The following is a 24,392-nucleotide window of genomic DNA, read 5'->3' as shown; positions in this document are numbered from 1 at the left end:
AAAATAAATAAACAAAAATTAAAGAGGTTATACGAATGCCCTAATCTTACATATTTTAGAATTATGTACATTTCGATTCTAGTAAATCTTAATATATTTCATCATTAGGATAAATTGTTACTGTTATAAATATTCTATGTAAATAATCGTCATATTTTTAGAATTTAGTTTTACCGCGCTTTGCGTAATATCAATTCTACCAACATTGACCAAAATAATGATGTGTTTATAGCAGCAAAAATAGGAATATCATAGACTATATACAAAATGTACTTTAATTTTAAATAATTTATATACGAAATATAAACGTGTATTTAATTAAAAAAATAGTTTTATTAATATAAATAATACATAATAATACATTTATACCGTGCTCTAGCTATAAAAGACTTTCTTCTTGACGGAAACTTTAAAAGTTACTTTGAATAAAATAAAATGTAAAATAAAAAATGTTTAAATGCTAACTATAAATAAATTATTATTTTAAGAAATTACATTATTACGAAAAATTTAGTACCTGGCTGATAAATTTATTATCTATATTAAATCATAGACAAGATCTTGACGTCCGACGCCGTTCTTTCTCCTTTTGTAAAGTTGCTATTGCTGTTGCTAACGCCATTTTTGTTAAACACTCGAAGCTGCATAAGGTGATTTTTTGTTACTCATAGGGAAGACGCGTGAGTGTGAAAGAGAGAGTTGAATTGGATTGCCGTACGTAGCTTCAACTTAGCCGAATATTTTCTACAAAGCTTATTTACGACGTTTCTCATTGTCTATGCTATAGATACGCATCCCGAGCGATACATACGGTATTAAGCATTTACTGACAAATGTATAGTAAAAATGAAGGAAAACGCTGTACTTAAGTGGCAAAAAGTGTACAATCCTAGTGGCCCCCAACCACGACCTCGACATGGCCATCGCGCGGTCGCCATAAAGGATTTGATGATAGTTTTCGGCGGCGGAAATGAAGGGATAGTTCACGAGCTTCACGTCTTCAATACCACCACAAACCAATGGTTCGTACCCGTCACCAAAGGCGAAGTACCTCCAGGATGCGCAGCCTACGGTTTCGTTGTCGACGGAACGCGTCTTCTAGTTTTTGGCGGCATGGTAGAGTACGGCAAGTATTCGAACGACCTCTATGAACTACAGGCTTCCCGTTGGGAATGGAAGCATTTGAAGCCCTTGCCTCCAAAGCAGGGCCTCCCTCCTTGTCCTAGACTCGGTCACAGCTTCACTCTCCTCAATGGTAAGGTATACCTATTTGGCGGTCTGGCCAATAAGAGCGATGACCCAAAGAACAATATACCGAGTTATCTTAATGATTTGTATACTCTCGAACTGTATCCCAATTCATCTATGACAGTATGGGACATCCCATTGACGTATGGTCAATCGCCACCCCCCCGCGAATCCCACAGTGGAGTTGCTTATACAGACAAAAATACTGGAAAATCTTCACTGATCATTTATGGAGGTATGAGTGGTTCACGCTTGGGTGACCTTTGGGTTCTAGACGTTGATAGCATGTCATGGTCTAAACCAGAACTGGGTGGTGCTCCACCACTGCCCCGCTCTCTTCACACTGCTACTGTCATAGGCCACCACATGTATGTTTATGGTGGCTGGGTACCTCTTGTACCAGATGAATCAAAATTAGCAACCCATGAGAAGGAATGGAAATGTACTAATACACTTGCTTCACTTAACTTGGAAACTATGACTTGGGATGACATATCCCTAGATAACTTCGTAGAGAGTGTACCAAGAGCTCGGGCTGGTCACAGTGCAGTCGCTATACAAACCAGACTGTACATTTGGTCAGGCCGTGATGGCTACAGAAAAACATGGAACAACCAGATTTGTTGTAAAGATTTGTGGTATTTGGAGGTGGGAGTGCCCCCACAAGCTGGTCGTGTGGCCCTGGTTCGCGCTGGAACAACTTCATTAGAGCTATGCTGGCCGGCTATGAATACAATAACTACTTATCTACTGCAAGTTCAGAAATGTGGTAAGGTGACTCCAGCTCGATTCCCAACTGCAGCTGAACCGGTTGCTGCTCCACCCCCACAATCTCCTGTTGCTTCCCAACCAGATGCAGCTAAGGCTTTTGGTCTTTCTTCTCCAATTGCAAGTCTACCACCGCCTCCAGCCGAAGTGCCTGCTCGAGCCACGGTGGCAGTTGCATCAGCCGCTCCTACGACAAGCACACCTCAAAAAGTTGTTGCAGGTCCTATAAAAGTACCAGGACAAGCTGCAGTCAAGATTTCGCCGAGCACACCTACCATTAAGCAAGCATACCCTGGCAAAACTGTAGTTAAATCTCCTGCAGCTGGCTCATCACAGCAAATAAAGGTAGCAGCTGTGACTCCACAGGGTGTTACAAGGATAGTGAGCGGTGTAGGCACTCCTGCAACAGTTCGCGTTTCAACACCACAATCGAATGCACAGATAGTTCTAGGTTCACCCGCAGGATCCAGCACACCTAGATTTGTGCAAGTCAAAACTGGTACTAGTGGAGGAGTGCCCGTGAAACTTGGAGCAGGCAATGCAGTGAAGTTAGCTGGCAACGCTGTACCTCTCAAGATTGGCGCGGCAAACATTCAAGGAAAGTTGGCCAACAGCGTACAAAAAGTCGGAACCGCAAATATGCCGTTGAAATTAAGCGCCGGAAATGTGAAAATCGGTACTAGCAATGTTTTGGTTAAAACAGCAGGTGGAGTTCCAATACAAGCTGGTGTTCAGACGAAAGTAGCGGCGGGCGTGCCCGTAAAGCTTGGGGCTGGTAATTTGCCCGTTATTGGTAGCAGTGGAGGAACGATACAGATAGCTAGTGGAGCTCTATCTGGCCAACAAGTGAAAGCCCCAGTATACAAAATTGTGACAGCTAAATCGGGCGAAGCGACAGTCGTCACGTCATCAGCAGCTGGGACGGCCACGGCGACGGGCGCTACGGTGTTGAGACAAGCTGGAGGCAACGCTGGCATTCCAGTCATCATCAAAAAGACGCCGGGTTCCAATGCTCAATCTGGCTCAGCACCTCAATATGTAACGCTGGTTAAAACCTCCACTGGTATGACTGTAGCCACAGTACCCAAGATGGCAATGGTACAGAACAGAGCAGCGGTCGCCTCGAGCGGCGGACAAGCACAAGGAATGCCCCCTGGGGCGACAATTGTTAAGCTAGTGTCGGCCAACACAGTAGGTGGTAATAAGATTATCACTCTTCCATCGAATGTTTTGCAGTTAGGCAAAGCTGGAGCAGGGAATAAGCAGACGATAGTGATTACGAAGTCGGCGAATCAGACGACGCAACCTGGTCAACAACAGTGAGGGCCCTTCCGTGCTGAGCCTCCATGTGAAGTGTTTCCGAGTGTCTTATCCGGCCGTCGCGCCGAGTGAATGTTGTGGTCACGTCTGCTCTTTAGTAATGTAAATTTTACAAAACTATAGTGAATCATTTGAACTAATAGTTTTAAATCATATGAGTTTTGTATGTTATGAAGGTTGTAGAGATGTCCTCGTATAGTTGTATCTGAAATATTTTATTTACTTTTAATGTTATTTTTTAAATTTCTATTTGTGCTTTGTAATGGACTTGTGATGATCTGGACGCTGCTGTTGCATTATCACTGGAAATGTTTGGTTTCATGCTCTGTCACAACTGACTGCTTTGTGACCTACATTTGGTAGACGTAAAAGTGCCTACAAAGCAGCTCATTTCAAACTACTTTAAAAACAAAATTGGCCAATTAATAAGTGTATTTAGATCTTGTAACATGAAAAAGTATGAAAACTTAAATTTTAAAACATGACTGCAAATATTTAAATGATCATATCAACTGAAAATTTTAATTGTATTGATTATATTTACAATTATATGAAGTAACTGTGGACGCAGGCACTGCTTAACTCAACAATTTGATTTAAAATTTTTAGTCTTCATTGCAGTGTTGTATTGGAAACATATTTTTGCATAATTTTTAAACAAGAATATTGTATTGTACTTGTCATAGATACAATGGTCATATTTTAATTACTAATAGTTCACAAAGTGCTCTATTTTCATAAGTAGCGATGGTTAGTTTCAATCACAATATGATAATAATAATAATATATAATGCACTATTTAAGTTTTATATGACAAGCCATTGTTAATGTTGTGGTGTTTTGTTTAAATTTATTTTGGGTCCGTGGTGAGTCTCGTGTGTGATCTTGCAGATGTTAATCACTTCAGTCTGAGGCTATTTTATGTTGACACTCCACTGATCTGAATATATAGCATATTCTAGTTACTGACTATGATGGGTTGTAAAGTCTGCATCCCTATTGATATCCCTTACATATACATTCAAAATCTTAATGAAATTATAGCAAAATTATGCTATTCATGCCAAATTGAATTTGTAATTGTGTAACAAAATCATTGTTCTTGACTCTATATATTTTACTTTACTTCTCATCATAGTCATAAACCTATATTTTATAGGTGCAATGATTTCTGTGTGCACATAATATTTCTGTATTAAATTATAGAGGGTGCCTATTTGGCGAGGGGCACTTCAAATTTGTATCATGCATGTACTCCTTAAAGTCTTAACTGCAATAAAACAAATGTAATTTTAAAAACCTAACTTCATTTGCATATTGTTGGAGCAAAGCGCCCTTACGTATAAATAATTGAAGTATTTAATTATGTTTGTTCTTTTTGCAGTAACCCGAGACTTGTGGGGAACTTCCAAATGGTTTGATATAATTTATCAATTATTTTTTATTATGTAAGATAAGCAATTGACATAATATATAAAGAGATGCAGAGTATATTTTCATAATTACAAAATCTCAATTATGTAAGGTAGATGGCAGTGTGTCAAATTAATTGGATTTTTTATTTTTCTATTTGAAGCAAATGAAAACATATTCTGCATAGGATTAGGATAAGTGTTTAGTTGTATGTTAGTTTAGCGTTGAGTTAAGTGAGGAATGGAATGTAAATATCATTAAGTAGGTAATGTTATAGTTTGTTCATAATATTATGTTCATTTGCTTGAATAAACGATTTGGATAAGTGTGAATTTCATTTTCCCTGATATACTTATCCTTAAAAATAATTAGAATATAAAATTAGTACTAAGTGCTCGTAAGTTGCTACAAATGTATGTACTTTTACTTTTTTTATTATGAAATTGATGCATAGCTGCAGCACAAACCTTAATTCAAAGAATAATAATATTTATTTTATCATATATCAAAGTCCAGTTATAAATAGTAATAGCCCATTCATTAATTTAAATAAATCATTCATGTTATGTTCAGACACGAGTAGTAACAATTTTTGGTATATAGATCGTTCAACTTATATTTTCTAGGTAGATAGCATAGACCGTATGTAAGTTGACTAAACCTATTGAAGTTAATTTTAGCGCCATCTATATACCGTAGTTCGAACTAAGATGTGTACAGATATTACCGTTGCTACTCTAACTGTGTAGGGTTCCACTAGATGTCGTTTTTCGCAAAAAGTTTTGATTTATATTATAAAACGATAGTCTAGTATACAGGGTGTAATCGTTAAGTGTGCACAGGCGATTATTCCGTAACTATTACAGATATCAAAAAACTTTAAACTGATATCGAAAGTACTTAACCTAATGAGTAAAATGGCCATAATAAATTTTTAAAAATAAAACGAGAAATATCTAAAAAATTAACTTGAAACCCTCCCATACATTTAGTATGAGATACGAATATCCCATGTACACGGGTTGATCCAAAAGTAATGATAATCAATATTAAACAAGGTCATTACAGTTATAATAATTATGTAGTTCTCTAGATAGTCTTCTAACTAGAAAATATACTTCAATATTTTTTTCCTAAACTTAATAAAAAAAACTTTGACGTCTTCATCCACAAAAACCCCTCCACGCGGCCATCACTTCGCTGTTGTCTTAAAATAATTTATTGCTAAGAAAGTGTTTCTTGTGCCGAGGAAAGAGATAAAAGTAAATAAGAGCTAGATCAAAAAATAGGATAGGTGTTCAAGCATTTGGAATGCCGATTTTTGAATGGCAGCCATCGCAATTGACGCTTTGTGATCTGGTGCGTTGTCTTGGTGAAACAGCGTTCAGGTCCGCAGTTTGCCATGTCTCTTTTCCTTACTAACCTACCGCAATCTTTTAATTTGGTCTGTTTAGTAAGAGCCCAATAAAGTGGCTACCTTTTTAAAATATTCCACCATAATTATTCCTTCAGCGTCCCAAAAAACTACCGCTTTAATCTAACCTACTGATTTTCACTTTGAATTTCTTCATCGTCACTTTGGAAGCTCGCATCCAGGACATTGATTGTTTTTTGGTTTCACCATAAACATGGTGAACTCGGGTAACGTCCATGATCACAAAACGTGACAAAAAATTATCCTGATATCATTAAAAATTTAGAAATTTACCCTCTACATGTCGAATCGTTGTTTCTTCTTTTCGTCGGGAAACATTCTGGCACGCACTGTTCACATTCAAATTAATGTAAATAATTGGAAACGTGGCCTGTTGATATAATTTTTTTGTGATTACTTAGTGAATACATGAGCAAGCAAAAAACATTTATTTTATATTTTTATGTGCACATGAAATACCCAATTATCATTACTTTTGGATCAACCTAGAACATTTAATATGAAATATTTTAGCTTTTTCTTTCTTTTTTTTGTTTTCTGCTTTAATTACTTCGCAAATTTGAAGGGAAGTTCATTTAGAAACTGTAAATAGAGCTCCTCATTGTATTGCACAATGAGGACATAACTTCGAAAATCTGCTATGAATACAAAATGTATGGGAAATAAAATGTATGGGAGCGTTTAATGTAACATTTTTGGATATTTCTCGTTTTATTTTTAAAAATTTATTATGGCCATTTTACTCATTAGGTTAAGTACTTTCGATATCAGTTTAAAGTTTTTTGGTATCTGCAATACTTACGGAATAATCGCTTGTGCACACTTAACGATTACACCCTGTATATATATTGCTGTTGTACAATGCACAAGTTACTTTATTTCTTCATTAATTTATATGTACATTATTTAAATACTATGCACAGGCACGAAATAAAATATATAGTTAATATAAAATATTGGGATCATCATTCATTGCTCTTTTAATGCGTGCTTTGAAGCATTTTAAAGTATCATCACTATCGTTTTATGCATTTTCATTAATTTATAAATTCATTCGGTAGGTATAGACCTATTTATAAAATAGCGTAGTTGGTCCGGGCATAATATACAATAAATAAAAAACCGGGTATAATACAGTACAGGTCATAATTAATTATATTAACTTATATTAACGAAAAATAAAAAGATTCTATTGATTATTATATTTTAAAAGCGAAATAAAATATGTAGATATAATAGCTTAGGAACTAATCTCAGAAGGTCGAATTCAGTGCTGGTAACAAATAGGTAGATATAATATTATATTCAAAATCATTTAATTTATTTTATTAAAATAGTCATAATAGAACATATTGTTATATCTAATTAAACGCTACCTTATAACCTTCAACAAGATTATTTTGAAAATAAAAATAGGGTTATATTTAAAATAATTTATTACAAAATAATACAAAAAAAAGGTTATATTCATTTTTTAAAAATTCCAAATACCACCAACAATATTATATAGATTACAAAAACAAAATAGGTACTGGTTTTTAATAATTTAAACTTACACCTATTACACGATAATTTATCATTTAAAACTACAAACATGTACAGTGTTACATAATCTAATCTTTTACCTGTATTGAGTATAACAGTAAATAACATAATTAATTGCAATTAATAATTGAATATTAAAAAAATACAGGTACACAATTCTGTCTGGATACACTCATGGGCGTAGCTAGCCATGGGCTCAGGGTGGGGCAACAATAATAAAAAAAATTTAACTAGCAACTTTATCCGAGGTATAATCCCGTTTAATTTTTAGGGCTTCGAGCCTCTAAAAGAAAAAAAACGAAGCTCATATTGGATCACTTTGTTGTCCGTCTGTCTGTCTATCTAAAAATATTTTTTTCTCAGGAACGCGTCGCGGTATCAAGCTGAAATTAATATTGAACACTAAAATCTACCGTCTCTTGAAGCTGTAAAAAAAATCAAACTTATATACCAACGCAATCAAAAAGATACAGCCGTTTATGTTGCAAATTTTCACATATTTTGACATTTGCAAGGGAATCAAAACCTAAACGGTTCGCACTTCGTCCTTTATCTGCGCTATAAGCAGTGCCGGATTAGCCACGTAGCAAGAGTAGCAAATGCTACGGGCCCCGCGACTCGGGGGGCCCCGCGGTCTAATACCTCTGACCGTAAAAAAATATTAATTTATAATACACGTACCGTAAAAAAAATACACGTACCTACCACGAGAAACGTTGGTATCAAAATCTACAACAATAATTTAAAATTTTACCACGTTTCTACAATTGAGCGCTGGCTACACCAAAAGTTGTGTTGTACTGCTTGCACTGCGCTACACGCAAGTTGGTAGCACGGCAAAACTAACAGGGGAATCCCCTGATATTGTCATCGAACGAGCTAGTCGTAACAACCCGATCAAATAAAATAGGATTCTATCGACTATCAAACCTTAGATTACAAAATAAAAGGCAGATGGAGCATGACAATCATCCATCGCCCTTGTCAAAGAAAATACGAAATCAAAAACGAATACGAACCTTTTTTTTTTTTATAGTGGGGAAATCTTCCAAAGATACCCACGGCCCCCGGGGAAGGAGCCGTGGGTTATGTCGGATTCTTACCGACTAAAACCCCACTGTGTTCCGTCGAACCGCTTTAATGAGGGGGCCGCGGGTATTTGTTAGAATTCTTCCACAACCCCCTCGGCGGAACGAATACGAACCTCCGCCAGTGCTATAGCGATTATAGTGTCATGCAATACGTCAAAAGGGGTTTGCTATTTTAGTAAAAAAATGCTGTCTTGTGATATTAAAACGCTGAAAAATTTGTTCCCGAAAACAAACAAAAAGATAAAACATCGTTTTACAGGTTCTCTGTAGATTATTTGGCTTATTTAATTTTGTATACAAATAATAATTTTACATATACGAATAACGAAGGAATACAAAAAAAACTTCAAAGTTCAACGTATGCTGCCAGTATTTTGAAAATGAATTTGCCATTTTTATGGGTAAAACGGTAAAATTAGATTGCAATGTCACCTCATAAATCAAAATCGGTTCATACTGCAGGGCGTGCCAAAGAAATATTATACATAGATACACTCGAAAAACAACCCTCTTTCTTCCGTCGTCGGGGAAAAATTTGGGAAAATTTTCAATATCTGGTAACATAACAGTTAACACCCACACAGAAGCACCGTGTACGTACAGTTTTATTTAATACCCTTTAACTTGAGAAACTATAGCAAACGAAGGGCCTCTTGACAGAATTTGCTACAGGCCCCGCGCTGGCTTAATCCGGCACTGGCTATAAGACGTTATTTCATTGAAAATTTCAAAATTCTGGGTACCTACACGAAGAAACCTGTTCCTTGCGATCCTTGCGGATGTCGAAAATTTTCAGCAAAAACGGCTGTATCTTTTTGATTGGGTTGACTAGTAGTTTGATTTTTTCATAATTTCAGCATGATACCTCCATGCGTTTCAGAGAAAAATGGTCTTGACAGACAGACGGACAACAAAGTGATCCTATAAGGGATCCGGTTTTTCTTTTTGTGGTTTGGAACCCTAAAAATATGGTTTGGCTACTATATTATATAGTTTATCTTTCTATAGATACATTAATGTGATGTATTAATTTCTTTTTACCATGAAATAAATAAACATGTCTATATAAATGGTAAATTAAACCATTTTAAATGGTAAACATATCCCAGTAATTAAATCATATTTTAACCTCGCACTAAATTTCCGATGCAATTTCGTTTTTGTTTTAAAGTTTAGGGTCACTTACTGACCATAAAAACACAAATTGCTGATAGATCCAGGTGGTGCTTCGCTCGCAATCTTAAAGAAAAATTTTTGGGCGATATTTCGGAGACTATCCACTTTAGAGCCAAAGTTATTTTGCCTTTTTTATAGGAAGTAAAATTTCGCATCTTTTATACCCTGTAAACTTTTTTGTAAAACTTACCGTGTACGATTTATGGCCCATTTAATGAACCGGTTTATCGTTTTGGCTAATAACTTTTAAAATATTGGATTAATCAATAAAATGCATTTATCAATTTTTTAAGATCACTTCATTCTCTACAACTTTTGTTCAACTACTAAATACTTAAACTTTTCTAGTGCCCATACTTTTTGAGTTTGTCGGCGGCCGGCGCTCGGCGGGTGACGCGGCCTAAAAATTTTTTTTTTACGGATGTAATGAAGACGAAAAAGAGATATCCAATGCAAGTGGATTTTTGATAAAATTTTGATTTTTTTTTATAGAAAAATTAATTTATAACACATTTTTCTAAATATCCTCCTTTCGTTTACTTTTATTTTATTCTTGCATCCGAATATAAAATAATATAAATTATAATATGTGTACTCAATATTATTCAGTTTTACGAAATACAATACCTAACATAAAATATTTAAAAAGTCCATTAGGTACTATTGCAGGTGAGGAAATTAACTATTAATTTTGAAGAACTACCAGTACATAATTTTTAATTAGTTTCTTGAATTTGTAGCATTATATGGTATGCAATATGCATAGGTAATCCAAAACTTTAAAATTGTAGGCATTAGAAAAAAAACTTTTTAACAAAAGTTGTAGAGAATAAAGTGATCTTAAAAAATGGATAGATGTATTTTATTGATTAATCCAATATTTTAAGAGCCAAAAACGATAAACCAATTCATTTAATGGGCGATAAATAGTAAACGGTGAGTTTTCCAAAAAGAGTTTACAGGATATAAAAGATGCAAAATTTTACTTTCTACAAAAAGCCATAATACAACCTAAGACAATAACTTTTGCCCTAAAGTGGATAGTTTCCGTTAAGATTGCGATCGTGGCTATATGGATCTGCTTAGGCGCTGGGCGTATGACAATTTGTTAATCAGTAAAATTAGAGGTAAATAATTGCACATAGGAATAGTGACTCACACAGACAAACGAAAAACAAAAGGATTACGTTTGTTTACGCATCGGGTCAATCTTGCGCAAACTTTCGAAAGTGAGTTTTCTTGCGGATATTAAGTTTTGTAGTCAGTAGTTAGATAATTTAATTTTTTAGATTTGGTTAGGTACCTTCCAGGACAGAGCCAGGGTGGGGCAAGCGCCCCACCCTGCCCCACCGTGGCTACGCCCATGGATACACTAAAAATGTAAATGTACAAAAAGTGTAGCATATTTCGATTTCCTAGTCTAATGTGTGTGTTTTTTTTTTCATTCGTGTCCACACATTTTTAAAATGAGTTTATAAAAAATGATTTTTAGCCTAGCAACCCACAAGTAACTCTGCTAAGACAGCCTCTACTTTCACCCTCTGGTTGTGCAGCCACCACCCGTTTCTTTTTCTTCCCGTTGGCGTCGTAATGTTTCTCTTCCTGAAATAAGTATTATTGTTTTTGATTTTGTCACAGCGCCATCTAGTTTCAAAATTCGAAAACATATTTGTATGAAAGAAAGCATGGACCATTTTGTGTAAATAATATACTAGCCATAGCTGACCGGGGTCAAGCCATTTCTAAGGAGTTTGGATAAAAAATGAATAAAAATAAAGATTTCTTTTTTCTGCGGAATAAAATTGTTATTTACAAGTTTATAAAAAAAATCGAATTCATAATATTATTATGATTATGATTTGCTAGAAATATAAAGTTGTTTTTGTACCTAACCATTTTATAGCACAGTAACGTTACGTATACGTTTGTTTCCTAATAAGTAGGAATATAATGAAGCTGTTACACATTTGCAGTATTTGCCATCAATAGAACAATATTATAGCGAAATGCTCTGGGTCCAATGGCCAGATATACTTTAACTCCAGATGGGTATAGGCCATTCTTAATGTAAGAGCTCTTCACACAAATTATGAAGAAACGCTATTTGGCTTTTTTAAGCTATTGCATAGCTTCTATCGCGGGCCTTGAGCGCGGGGACCGAATCCAGAAATTCCGTAACGAAAAAACCTCATGCTCCCCACTCCGACGAGCACGGAGCTGAGGTGTGGCTTGAAGGCATGCTATGCAATAGCTTTACCGCGGCAGTCCCCGAGTGTTTGTATATTTATTTTCTTTTTGTTTTACCTCTGTTATAATATTCCGAATAGATAAAAATCGAAGTAGGTACGCTAGATATCAAATAATGTTTCACTTTTTGTTGTAACTATAATTTTAACTTTTATGAACAACTTTTATGAGTTAAAAAGATATCTTTTAGCCTTTTTCATTGGTGACTACAGAATATCTAAGCATATTCATCGCAGAAATGTTTTTAAGCTTCCTCTAAAACTCGCCGTTACGACGCGCGACGTCGTATGTGTGAAGAGCCGTTAGAGGAATTACCACTTATTCGAATTAATCAATTACATCATTACTAGCTTAGCGCAGTGCCATTCTATTGCCAAATGTTTTTCGAGTAGAGCGAGTTATTTATATATATGTATATATCGTTTATTTCTTATTCTTTCATAGACATAGACATGGACATATTCAATATAGTTTTGTTCACAAGTAAAAAGTATAAGTGGCACCCGTTTTAGGCTTAGTTCGAAGAACTAGCCTGTATCATGGGCGTAGCTAGCCATGGGCTCAAGGTGGGGCAACAATAAAAAATAATATGTAACTAGCAACTGTATGTACCAAGTATGTACCCAAAGTTATATCCAGGTCTTCAAATACCCTATAACCTTCCTCAGTGTTTCACTTTTGATTCGCGATGGCATTCGTGAAGGCATTCGCGAAGGCATTTGCATTTTTTCTAGTGTAGGCACTAGAAAAAAAAAGTGTAAAGTAAAAAGTGAGTTGTATCAGTGAGTTGTAGAACGTGTAACACAACAAAAGTGAAATTGGATAAGTTAGTGGGGCAACTAATTGGGGTACTATACTCATTTTTCTTACAGTTCATGTAACATAGAAGCCTCAGCTATTTTCTTTTTTCGTGTGTAATTCGTTATTCGAATTAGGTATAATTATTCAAAACACCTTATTGTTCACCTACCACACCACGAAATAGATCCAAAAATCTTCAGCCGTTTGGTCGCTGGGCGTATGATACTTGTTAGTTGTTATAGTCAGTCAATTTAGAGGTAAATAATACTAATTATAAAGGTCTAATTTTCTGTGTCGCCTGTCGACTTTCGAGAATCGAGTGTGAATTTTCTTACGGATATTAAGCTTAGTAGTTAGTAGGTACTTCAATTTTTAGATTTGGTTAGGTATCTACCTACCTTCCAGGTCAAAGCTAGAGTGGGGCAAGCGCCCCACCCTGCCCCACCGTGGCTACGCCCATGGCCTGTATATACAGGCACCAGCTTCTCCCTAAGTAATTTGAACTTTTATAAAGCAAAAAACTTGAAAAGTGAGCTAGTTATATTAGATAATTGTATGTGCAAGCATATTATACAAATATGATTATTAAATAATAAGTTGATGGAATAGTTCTTATTATTTGGAAGAAAATACAAATGAAAACTGATGTGAATTGATTTGAAATAAATATTATTGAAACGAAATTTCAGTTATTTCTCATAAAGTTTTTTATCCATAATTACAGCATTAAAATAAAGCCTAAAACTTATACAGTGCATACTCCATTAAATGGAGCTTCTAGTTAAAGAGATCTTTATATTATTACTATCATGAAGTAGATAATGGCGATGTCAAATGACTGTGTTTTATGCACATTATACTATAGACTTTGTAGGTATGCACCTAATATAATATGTGTAATGTCGTATTATATTTCAAAATTACTAACACTTTACTATGGACAATCGTATGTACGTATAAATGTGACAAAAAAATTGGGAATTAAAGTAATCGTAAATCGCTGAATCACCTATGTTTAGACGCGCGTTTTTTTAATAATCATAAGTCGTATTAAAAAAAAATTGCATAGCTATTTTTTAATGTTAGGTTGAACATATTTTAATGTTAGCATAAAATCCGTATTGAAAACATAAAGAATTAGGTACTTGAATTATTCAAAGCAGTTGAACATTCGAACCATGAACTCTTGGCATTTTATTTGGTTCGAAATATTGAATTTTATTGGCACTTTATTCATTATTTATACAGGGTTACTTGTAAAACACCAGCAACCTCGCAGGACTAGATACATAGCTAACATCATAAGTAACAACATTAATAATTGTTCTACAACTTTTGGCATAATTACGCAATTAATTATTTTTAAATGATTTTTTAAACTTTTATTTTTTACTCTCCTAATATTTGTCTATGTTCATTTGTGTATGTTCTATGCATTATCGGATGGACGACGCGACGTTCCCTTGACTCTCTCGTTCGCTTCTTGTTTACGTAATTTTTGGGAGGCGTAGAGTTTATAATATTCGAACGGAAAATTAAATGAATATTTACTTTTGTATGAAAATAAAATCTAACAAATTATCAAAAGTCGTAGAACAAATGTTGTTGCTTATGATGTTAGCTATCTTGTCCTGCGAGGTTGCCGGTGTTTTACAACTAACCCTGTATAAGCCGCCGGCAATTATGTAAAATGTCACACTCGTGGCTACCTAGCTAGCTAGCTACTAGTTATTATTCTGTGGCCTACCTAAAAGTTTTCTGGAATTTTTTTCTAATTCTACTACGCAGGAATAACTAAAAATACCTTTATAATTATAGGTATTCTACGTAATATAGGTAATATGTTATTAATCCGATTCGATTCATATATTGAATAGTAACGTAAACTAATAGCAATTTTTAACCTTTTGTCTAGAGTCTAGACTCTCTACTCTACTCCAACTGCTTCTCAGTATTAATTATTAGTAGTCGTCTGTCGGTATATTAAAATAACCGTTTTATTAACTTCAATACAGATTTCTATTGAAATAAATGCTCTTGTGTTCGCGATACCTTATAATTATTCTATACAAATGTCAAATTTCATGTGGGTGCTATTGTCTTCACGCGTGCATTTATCTGTCTATAGTAGACACTATAGGTACCTACTTGCTTATTTGTTAAAAAAAATAACATAAAACAAAATCATCTTAGATCTTGATCTAAGCAAGATTTCGTATGTGGGTACAGGAAGAGAGGTACGATTACGTATTCTTTTGTCACACTTACTTCCACCAACTCTCCAATCTTGTATTTGGCGAGGATGGTGTACGCGTCTGCAGTGTGGCCAGCCTCCTCGAAGGTTTTGCTGACATCCTTGCCGCCTTCATCTAGCAAGATGTCTGGACCAGCTGGATGCTGGAATAGAAACAATTTTATTCAATTTATTTTGTTATTTTTAACGCTTTCCATATCAAGAGAAAAATATGGCTATTAAAAATAATTTCATTTAAAGAATGATAAACATCCGCCCTCTGTTTACTCTTAATTTCGTTTCGACGTGTTTGTTTTTAAAATGAAAATAAATGTGTATTTAAACCTAAAAATAATAACAATTATTTTCTTAATTGACTACAGATCTAATATTTGTAGTTGTGTTTCGAGTATTTCGAGTTATTTAGCAACATAGCAATTTATTCTATATGTAACTTATACTATAATATATATTATATAGAATAGAATATCGGTACAGTTTACTTTAAAATTATATAATAATAACTTTAAAATTATATTTGAAGTGCCAAAAACATAATGACTATCTATAAAAACTGCAAACATTCCGAGATAAATTTTGCGATTGCTTATAGATATTCTCTTACTATGTAAACAAACACTTGAAGGTAAAGTCCCGTGTGTATTTCTGAAATACTTTGCAACTTTTGTTGTTTCATTATAAACTAAACTAGCTGTGCCCCGCGGTTTAACTCGCATTGCTCCGCTCCTTTTAGTCTTAGCGTGATGATATAATATTATAGCCCATAGAGCCTTTCTCGATAAATGGGCTATCTAACACTGAAATAATTTTTCAAATTGCACCAGTAATTTCTGAGATTAGCGCGTTCAAACAAACAAACTCTTCCGCTTTATAATATTAGTAGGTATAGATTAGCAGGCTAAATAAAAAGAAGAAAAGAAATCTGCAATTGCTCGTCTTCACTATAGAAACAATATATAATTAACTTTATGTCTGCAATTACAACTGATAGTGATTATAAATCCGAATGATTCATATATCAAGCATATATCTATTATCATCAAATCTATGCAGCTGAGCGGATTTTATCAAAATAGATAAAACAATATTATGTAGCGTAATTGTTCGTCACGAAAATATTACTGTAGAGCCTAGAGTGAAATAGATTGCGAATATTTGTAGTGATCTTGACATGTTTGAGCGTAGCTACGATAGAAGTAGGAACTTGTAATGCAAAGCATGACAGCTGTGCACTGTATTATTTTATTATTTACCAAAAAAGAATACCCTTAGTACTTCTAACGAAATTTTCACTTCTTAAAAAAAATAAACAGAAAAAGGTATATTTGACTTTATAGCCCCGCAGTCCGCCGCCGAAGACGTCCTCATAACATCGCACATACAATTTTTATCAAATTAAAGAACTAGGTATGTAAAACATAGATCATCTATCAAATCTGCAATTTTTCTTCATCTTATTTTATTACTAAAATGATACAGAATCCTTATGTATAGATTCAAAAACATCTCAAGCACATGTTTTCAAGCTTATCACACTACATACATCTCATCATACATACATTATCTACCTTCTTATTAGAAATTACAGGATATCTTACCTCATCAACATATTTGGTACAATCATAAACGGAGTCCTTATATATAATCCAGATGGGAGCGCCGTTCTTGCCAGTCTTGGTTGCTACCTCAGCCCGCGTGTACCTTTGGAGCTCGGCCATTTTGCTGAAATTTCAATTACATATTATACAATTACTTTACAGCGAATATACCAAAAAGTAAGAAAAAACTGCGCTCAAAGCACAAGAAATGGTTTCAAGAAAACTAGTTCGCGCGCGCTCTAAGCTAATAATAATTCGTGTTAGGATTTAATGCCTCTATATGTATGATCTATGTTTGGTTGAAAATTGAAAATTACAATCACCCTCTGCAATAATCTGCGCATCTTTCCGCAAAGATAAACGTACTCACTATTGAATAAAATCTACATCTCATTTATCTTAGATAACTGCGTGTTGCCAAGTTAGTCATTGCATAAAACGTATTTAGCAATGGTAGTTTATTTTGACCAACGAGACAAGGGAAGCAAAACAGATTTTCCACTCTTAGTATAATGCTTATCGTTAATTTTAAGTTGCACTCCAAATTCCAAATTAAAACATAGTGACGTAGAGCAAAACGCCACTTCGCTTTATATATGTTGTAAATATCTGTCGCAATCCTAAAAAAAAATACGCTTAAGTATTTTCACAGGCAGAAGGAGTCGCAGGAGGGATAAGACCAACAGGTAATTCATAGTGGGATATAGAAATTTGCAAATTCTTGGTTTTTATTTGTATTTGTACCGTGATACATGGAGGTGTCTTGCCCTACGAGTACATTGGGACATGGGAACACATCTCGGGGGAAAAGCATAATTTCTTGATATAGCAATTAGTTTAGTAGTACTTTCTATCGAACTAATTGATCAATAAATTAACTATTCAAACGAACATTTCATCCACACAACTCTACATTCATTTTCAGAGTGTCTATTACATCGACAACTACTGAAATACTAAAACTTTGTCACATATATATTATGGTAATAACACTTTCAACAACAACCAGCATTTCGTATTTATAACACACTAATTATGCTTTTATAAGTATCTACACTCATATAATAATAATTAAATTATTGATATAACTCTGACGTTTTCAATTAAGCCGATGAAATCACCCGGAAGTGAAATCGTTAATTTTACATAAACCATTTAATGATTAAACAAACCGTTTCAATTGAAATCCCGCTTAATTCCTTGTATTTTAACATTAAAATAAATTTTAGGATTAAAAATAAATTAAATAAATAATCCACTTACGTATTGTGAGGCGGACGGCAAATACGGGTGAGTATCTCCGGTACTGTATCGACGCTGATAAGCGATCACGCACAGTTTATCCAAAACATTATCTTTGCCATTATTGATAATGTTCAATCGTCATTTTTGGAATTGTCCCCGCCCTTTTGGGTATTTCTAACGTAGAGACGGTTTAACATCTCAATCTAAAACACTTTGTTTTGAACGATATTTTTTCCTGTTCATATATAATTTATGTTGCAAAATAAAATGAAAACCACGTAGAACTAATGAAATGAAACCCATCTATATTAGCCATTCGATTTTCAAGCTGATTCCTATCAGTTTATATTTTAAGAAACTCAATGAATAATTAGAGCAGGTAGTTATACATATTATATTATCCTTTGTAAGTAAGTAGGTACTTGACATTTTAGTATGATAAACAAAACTAATTGTATACATATTCTCAGAAGTGCGAAGTTATTGCTCACTTGCTCAGTGATTGAAGCCTACACTTGAAATGATTATTTAGTGACAAAACAAGCGGTAAAATTAAATTGATTTTGAATTTATCCACATTACCACAACTCGAATAGGTGAAGGAAAACATGGTGAGGCAAAAGGCATGTCCACGAACCAAAAATATAACCCTATGGCATTTACTATACTAATCAATACTTGAATTATGGTCAGAAAGCTTAATGGAACAGCCTATATTTTGCCCAAATATATAATGACCATAAATATATGTATATAAGGCATCTGCATCTGCTTACAATGATTGTAGTTATGTACTTGATTTTTGGCATAATCAAATAAAGATATGATACTAATTTATATCTATCAACTTGCATATTTATAGAACACTAGCTGTGGCGCGGTTTCACCCGCTTGATCGTAATAATAATATTGTTTATTTTATAGTATTTAGGTATATGCATATATTATATGTACACAATATGCAGACGTATTTATAAATTTTTACTTTTAGTGATAGGAACAGTTATAGATGTAATTTTATTATTAGTATTTATATAAATGTAGGACCTCGGAAAATACGCGGGCAGACTGAAAATCAGCGCTGTTCGGGTTCTAGCCCACAGCATGGCTGAGTCTGTTCCGATTGCCTAATATATTATGTTTACTTTTTAAGTTAAGTTAATCTAAGTTTTTGTTGGCAATAAAGCTTTTTTTCTTTCTTTCTTTCTTCATTCGTCGATCTTAGCTTATGCTAAGCGTCGTTGATCTTAGCGTGATGATATATAGCCTATAGCCCTCCTATCTAATACCGAAAGAATTTTTCAAATCGGACCAGTAGTTCCCGAGATTAGCACGTTCAAACAAACAAACATACAAACAAACAAACTCTTCAGCTTTATAATATTATTATAGATTTATAATGTTATTTTAATATTTAATCATGTTATATCACACGTCTACTACGGTCTATTTCAGGGTTGTCTGCTAGAGATAGCTCATCGCGATAAGACCTTTTGTTCCCTTGTACTTGAACTTGTATTTCCTGTGTTTCATAACACTGTACATGTAATACTTTTGTGTATTATTTCTATAACTAAATCACTACTCATATATAACTGAATCTTTGTTATATATTAACTGTTAGATATTAACCCTGATAATAACTGAATCTTGGAATTGCCTGAATTTCACATATTTTCTAGGTTTTTTCTTGGTATTTCTAACATATTTGCAAATACGTTTATACACACTTATTATGTAATAAATCGTAGGAACGGTTAATTATTTTTTTATCCATATCGATGTAGGTAATAAATCGTAAATAATTATAAAATTGATAAGATATCTGGAAATACCTGGTGATAATAATTTTACTCATTACTTGCATTGTTACGTGAGATAGTGCGATGACAAATCGTATTATTATTTACTAGCTGCGCCCCGCGGTTCCACCCGCGTGACTCCACTCCTGTTGGTCTTAGCGAGATGATATAATATAGCCTAAAGCCTTCCTCAATGTATGGGCTACCGGCTATCTAACACCGAAAGAATTTTTAAAATCGGACCAGTCGTTCCCGAGATTAGCGCATTCAAACAAACAAACTATTCCGCTTTATAGTATTAGTATAGATTGCTGTTTATAACAAATTATATAAAAGATTATTATATTTAATCACACTAAAACTACTCCATATTATGCAACTAAAGTGTAAATTATTTAAAGGGGTGTGTTGGAATCCTGTATTGTGGGTTTTTGTTAAGGATAAAATTTTATTGTATTATTATTTGTTCTACGTGTAGGTAATTTTAGTTTTATAGATAAAACAAGTATGTATTGCTGATAAGTATGGATTATTTCAATTTCATTGGAATTACATTTAAGTGTGTTATTTTTGAAGAAAATTGTATTATAAATATACCTCGGTGAAACTTAAAATTTATTATTTCATTTAATTTAATTTCAACATAAGTTATTACTTATAGGTCAATAATAAAAACACGGTTTGAATAAAACATATTTTATTATTTTGCATCTGAAGTGAACAAAAGAAGTGCTAATTTTAAACAACATTTAACAGCGGGCATAAATTTTCAATTTTTTGAAATCCACCACGTTTTTCAGGCCACCTGAAACAATAAAGAAAATTATTAATTAATTACACAAGTTTATTACTTAGCTTCATAATACATGTATTATAAATAAAGCATGTTAAATATAACTGTTTATACTTTATTATAAAAACCTAAAAAGTAAGTCTTGGTTAACTAGGTAGTTATTAGATTATATTATTAAAGTTATTAGTTATGGCAATTGCATAGAAGAATTTTTTATTTCAGGCCAAATATGATTTCTCTAATCTGCTCATATTTTTATAACTTCAGTATCTTCAATTATATTAGGATTTTATAATTTAGGTGGCAACACTGACCGCTCTTGACTCGAGCAGTGTCTTTCATCATCATCATCAGCCTTTCGATGTCCACTGCTGGACGTAGGCCTCTCCTAATGCAACTGAGCCCGGTCGTTGGCTCTTTGCCGCCAGTTGTGGCCAGCAACCTTGCGGAGGTCGTCACTCCACCGACTCGTGTCTTTGTTTTATATAAATTACAAAAAAAAAAAACAAAACAAATACTTACAATTACGCCAACTTTATACGGCTGTAAGGTATCTTCCGAAATGTAGGGAGGTAAACCAGAGGAACGCACTGCTAATGTATCTCCGCCTGCACTATTTGGTGAATACTGTAAAATATTAAGAAATACTTTAATGTCTTTTTACTTTATTTTATGAGCAACATATATGTGTGTTCTATATGTATTGTAAAATACTGATAGGCATAGATTTGTGTGTGTGACTTCACAAAATATTTTACAAAAACTATAGTTAAGTTATTTATAAAAACATAGGCGAAACAAAATAGTGACAGAGGTAACTGTATAGTCAAATGTTTAATTTCTTAACCTATTAGGATTTCAAACAATCGATCTTGTCAATGTACTATTACTATACGGTCAGTTTACGATAAAATGAACTCTATTCTTAAAAACTTTCTCAAAAACAATTTAATTCAATAATTTTCTTATGGCGCTATCAAAATTGACTCTACATGAGAAACGAGTGTCGCCTGAACTGCATTGTATACGCGAATATCGTTTCAAAAATCTATTTTAAATTTTTATTGAACGGCGTTAGTTCTACACAAAGAAAATTGTTCTAAAGTTAACGTTTAAAGCCCGTATCGTCCCGTGACTGTCTATAAATAAACAGAAACAAAACAAACATGCCAGATACACGCTTTTAGAAATTTGGCTGAAAATTGTTTTATATAGCTCTTCCTTTTCTGTGTGGTTAATCACTTAAATGAGTGAAGAAGCTTCTATAAACGATGGAACTTTTTCATAACCAATAATATCCCTAACTTGTTGCGAGACTTTAGTTTCATTTTAAGGCCTTTTAAACACGGTTTTTTAATCACACGCACGGGGCACAAGCCCAGCTTTGAGATTTCAACTTGATAAAACAGAAAATACTTGTCATAAATACACATATAGGTCTATGCAGATTTGATTGTATTTAAGTTAATAAGCCAATAATTTGAAGCATTATTCATTATTGGCACTCAAATCTCAATTGAGACCGAATAATAAATACATAAAAAAGAGTGCACTTTCCTTATAGTTTTATAATTTATTATTATTACTTCATAACAGTTTGAAATATATTTTTCATATACATACCAAAATAAAATTTTCAAGCGCATTATGTAGTAGTAGATAAACTAAACAACAACAGGGCCAACGCGAACGGTTCAGTTATTCGCAAAAGCTTTTACTTAACATAGTTAAGAGTTAATTATCGCATAGCACATTATTTTATATGCCGCATTAACCCTAAATATTATTATTATGTAGCTGTTACAGTATGTATTCATTATATTTGAGAAAACTAGTGCATAACTACTCTTGCAACTACACAAAATTAGTTATTTGTAAAAAGGATTGGGTTGGATAAAAATTTCATAAAATTACGCTACGTGTTTTCCGATACGAGTTTTTTCGCTTGTAAATAACATGATATAAGTACATGGATATTTTTACATAATAGATTTAGCTAACGCTTAAATTATTTGAAGTAAATAGGAGTTGGTACCTACAGATCTTTTTGTGAGTTTTCAAATTTTTAACACAATTCCAAGCAGATACCTACAAATCCTACAAATCCAAAATCATATAAAACAGTTCAGTGTTCAGTTATAATTTATACTTTTTTGGACTTTCTTACACACATTATATTATATTCATACTTACATATGCATTAAGCTCGGTGACGTCATACACGATGTTATCAACGACAATGTAGAGCGGGCGGCCGTCGCGGCCATCGTATAGAGACATCTCCGACCATTTGAACGACGACTGCGTCTGTAATATGGATAAAAAAGAGGGTATAGCGGTAACTTGGTATGGGTAAAATCTTGTGCTTTAGGTATTGAATATAAAAGTACAGTATATAATAGGAAGCCTTTTGAATTTCACTATTTGTTACAACTGTACTCTCGTAGTCCGATTGCCTATAATTATGTTTATGATTTTATTCCGTGAATGGAAGATCTTTCTCTATTTTTCCTAAATAATAATAACAGAATTTATTTTCTTATATGGCATAGGTAGGTAGGTTATTTTTAATTAAATCATTCGCATACACTCTAAATATCTTCAATTATGTACCGAATGAAAATGGCAAGTTACGGCTATCACCCAAATAAACGAAACTTATGAAATGAATATAATATGCTCTTGAAATAAGCCATTAGGTATACATAAACACTAAATGGTACTGATACCAAATATTGATGTCATTCGATCTGCTTTCAATTTCGCGCCTTGTACCAAATAGTTTGTATTTGAACAGTTTTCTATATCATGACATTACTAAAGACTATCTATATATAAGTATACTTGATATTTTTTATATTATGCTAGTAGAGGATATGAAAGATTGCTACTACTCTTGCCAAAAACTATATTACTTATTACTTTTAAATAATTCTACCTTCATATTGTGTCCCCATACAAAGCAAATTACACATGAATTTAAGTAACTAATCTATGCTTATACTAATATTATAAAGCTGAAGAGTTTGTTTGTTTGTTTTAACGCGCAAATATCAGGAACTACTGGTCTGATTTGAAAAATTCTTCCAGTGTTAGATAGCCTATTTATCAAGGAAGTCTATAGGCTATAGGTATATCACCACGCTATAACCAACAGGAGCGGAGTCACGCGGGTGAAACCGCGAAGTGCAACTAGTATTACATTAAAGAACGCTACATATTAATATTATAATTTCATAAGTATCAAATTCAGGCCATGAACACAAATATTACATACCAGCTTAGCCTTTTGCGCCTGTCCCTTCTCACCAGTGGCCCGCACGGAGGTCTGTGAACGGGACACTGAAGCGCTGCTGACCTTAACTGATTCTGGATCTGGACGTGCTAATACTGCGAATAATTTAATACATCTTAATTTACAATCTTCACCTATCTTATAATTATTACTTCATATTATAAAATTCGTCTGAAACGTCTGTTCGCGATAAACTCCAAAACTGCGCCACCAATTTTCTGTTTTTCTAAGTGGATTATAGCGCGGAATCATACGTCTCATATGTTAGGTCCCTTTACTTTTACAACTAACAAATGAATTTAAGTAATAATTTAATAAAAGAACGCTACTTATTAATTCAATTAGGTAAATTATTATCGAA

At 33.7% G+C, this 24,392-nt stretch overlaps 3 protein-coding genes across 4 annotated transcripts in view; 1 reads left to right on the top strand and 2 right to left on the bottom strand.

The window, feature by feature from the left end:
- The first annotated feature begins 655 nt into the window (after positions 1–655).
- LOC123701439 (host cell factor 1-like) lies at positions 656–5,074 on the top strand. Its single transcript, XM_045648920.1, has one exon. The coding sequence runs from the start codon at positions 847–849 to the stop codon at positions 3,337–3,339; it is 2,493 nt and encodes an 830-aa protein (XP_045504876.1). The 5' UTR covers positions 656–846; the 3' UTR covers positions 3,340–5,074.
- A 6,296-nt stretch (positions 5,075–11,370) lies between these two features.
- Positions 11,371–18,449, bottom strand: LOC123701460 (cytochrome b5-like). The gene is made up of 4 exons (XM_045648951.1): positions 18,160–18,449; positions 16,897–17,020; positions 15,313–15,441; positions 11,371–11,598 (listed from the first exon to the last, which is right to left on the bottom strand). The coding sequence occupies exons 2-4, from the start codon at positions 17,014–17,016 to the stop codon at positions 11,485–11,487; spliced, it is 363 nt and encodes a 120-aa protein (XP_045504907.1). The 5' UTR covers positions 17,017–17,020; positions 18,160–18,449; the 3' UTR covers positions 11,371–11,484.
- A 2,174-nt stretch (positions 18,450–20,623) lies between these two features.
- The window catches only part of LOC123701459, a 44,056-nt gene continuing 40,287 nt past the window's right edge, over positions 20,624–24,392 (bottom strand). For both annotated transcript variants that reach the window (XM_045648949.1, XM_045648950.1), the window contains exons 3-6: positions 24,014–24,126; positions 22,930–23,043; positions 21,259–21,363; positions 20,624–20,748 (exon numbers count right to left, since the gene is read on the bottom strand). In XM_045648949.1, coding sequence (XP_045504905.1) covers positions 20,740–20,748; positions 21,259–21,363; positions 22,930–23,043; positions 24,014–24,126 — 341 coding nt within the window. In that variant the 3' untranslated portion in view covers positions 20,624–20,739. The remainder of the gene's footprint in view (positions 20,749–21,258; positions 21,364–22,929; positions 23,044–24,013; positions 24,127–24,392) is intronic.

The sequence above is a fragment of the Colias croceus genome, chromosome 21 (genome assembly GCF_905220415.1).
Source record: "Colias croceus chromosome 21, ilColCroc2.1".
Classification (NCBI taxonomy): Eukaryota; Metazoa; Arthropoda; class Insecta; order Lepidoptera; family Pieridae; genus Colias; species Colias croceus.
Note: the sequence above shows the minus strand (reverse complement) of the source record. Positions and strands in the feature narration are given on the sequence as shown.

What these genes read in the sequence shown, in the direction of transcription:
- LOC123701439 (XM_045648920.1), top strand. Translation starts at nt 847, where the DNA reads ATGAAGGAAAACGCTGTACTTAAGTGGCAAAAAGTGTACAATCCTAGT.
- LOC123701460 (XM_045648951.1), bottom strand. Translation starts at nt 17,016, where the DNA reads ATGGCCGAGCTCCAAAGGTACACGCGGGCTGAGGTAGCAACCAAGACT. An exon ending in GTACCAAATATGTTGATGAG is followed by an intron (nt 15,442 to 16,896) that starts GTAAGATATCCT and finishes TTTCTATTCCAG; the next exon opens with CATCCAGCTGGTCCAGACAT. An exon ending in AGATTGGAGAGTTGGTGGAA is followed by an intron (nt 11,599 to 15,312) that starts GTAAGTGTGACA and finishes TACTTATTTCAG; the next exon opens with GAAGAGAAACATTACGACGC.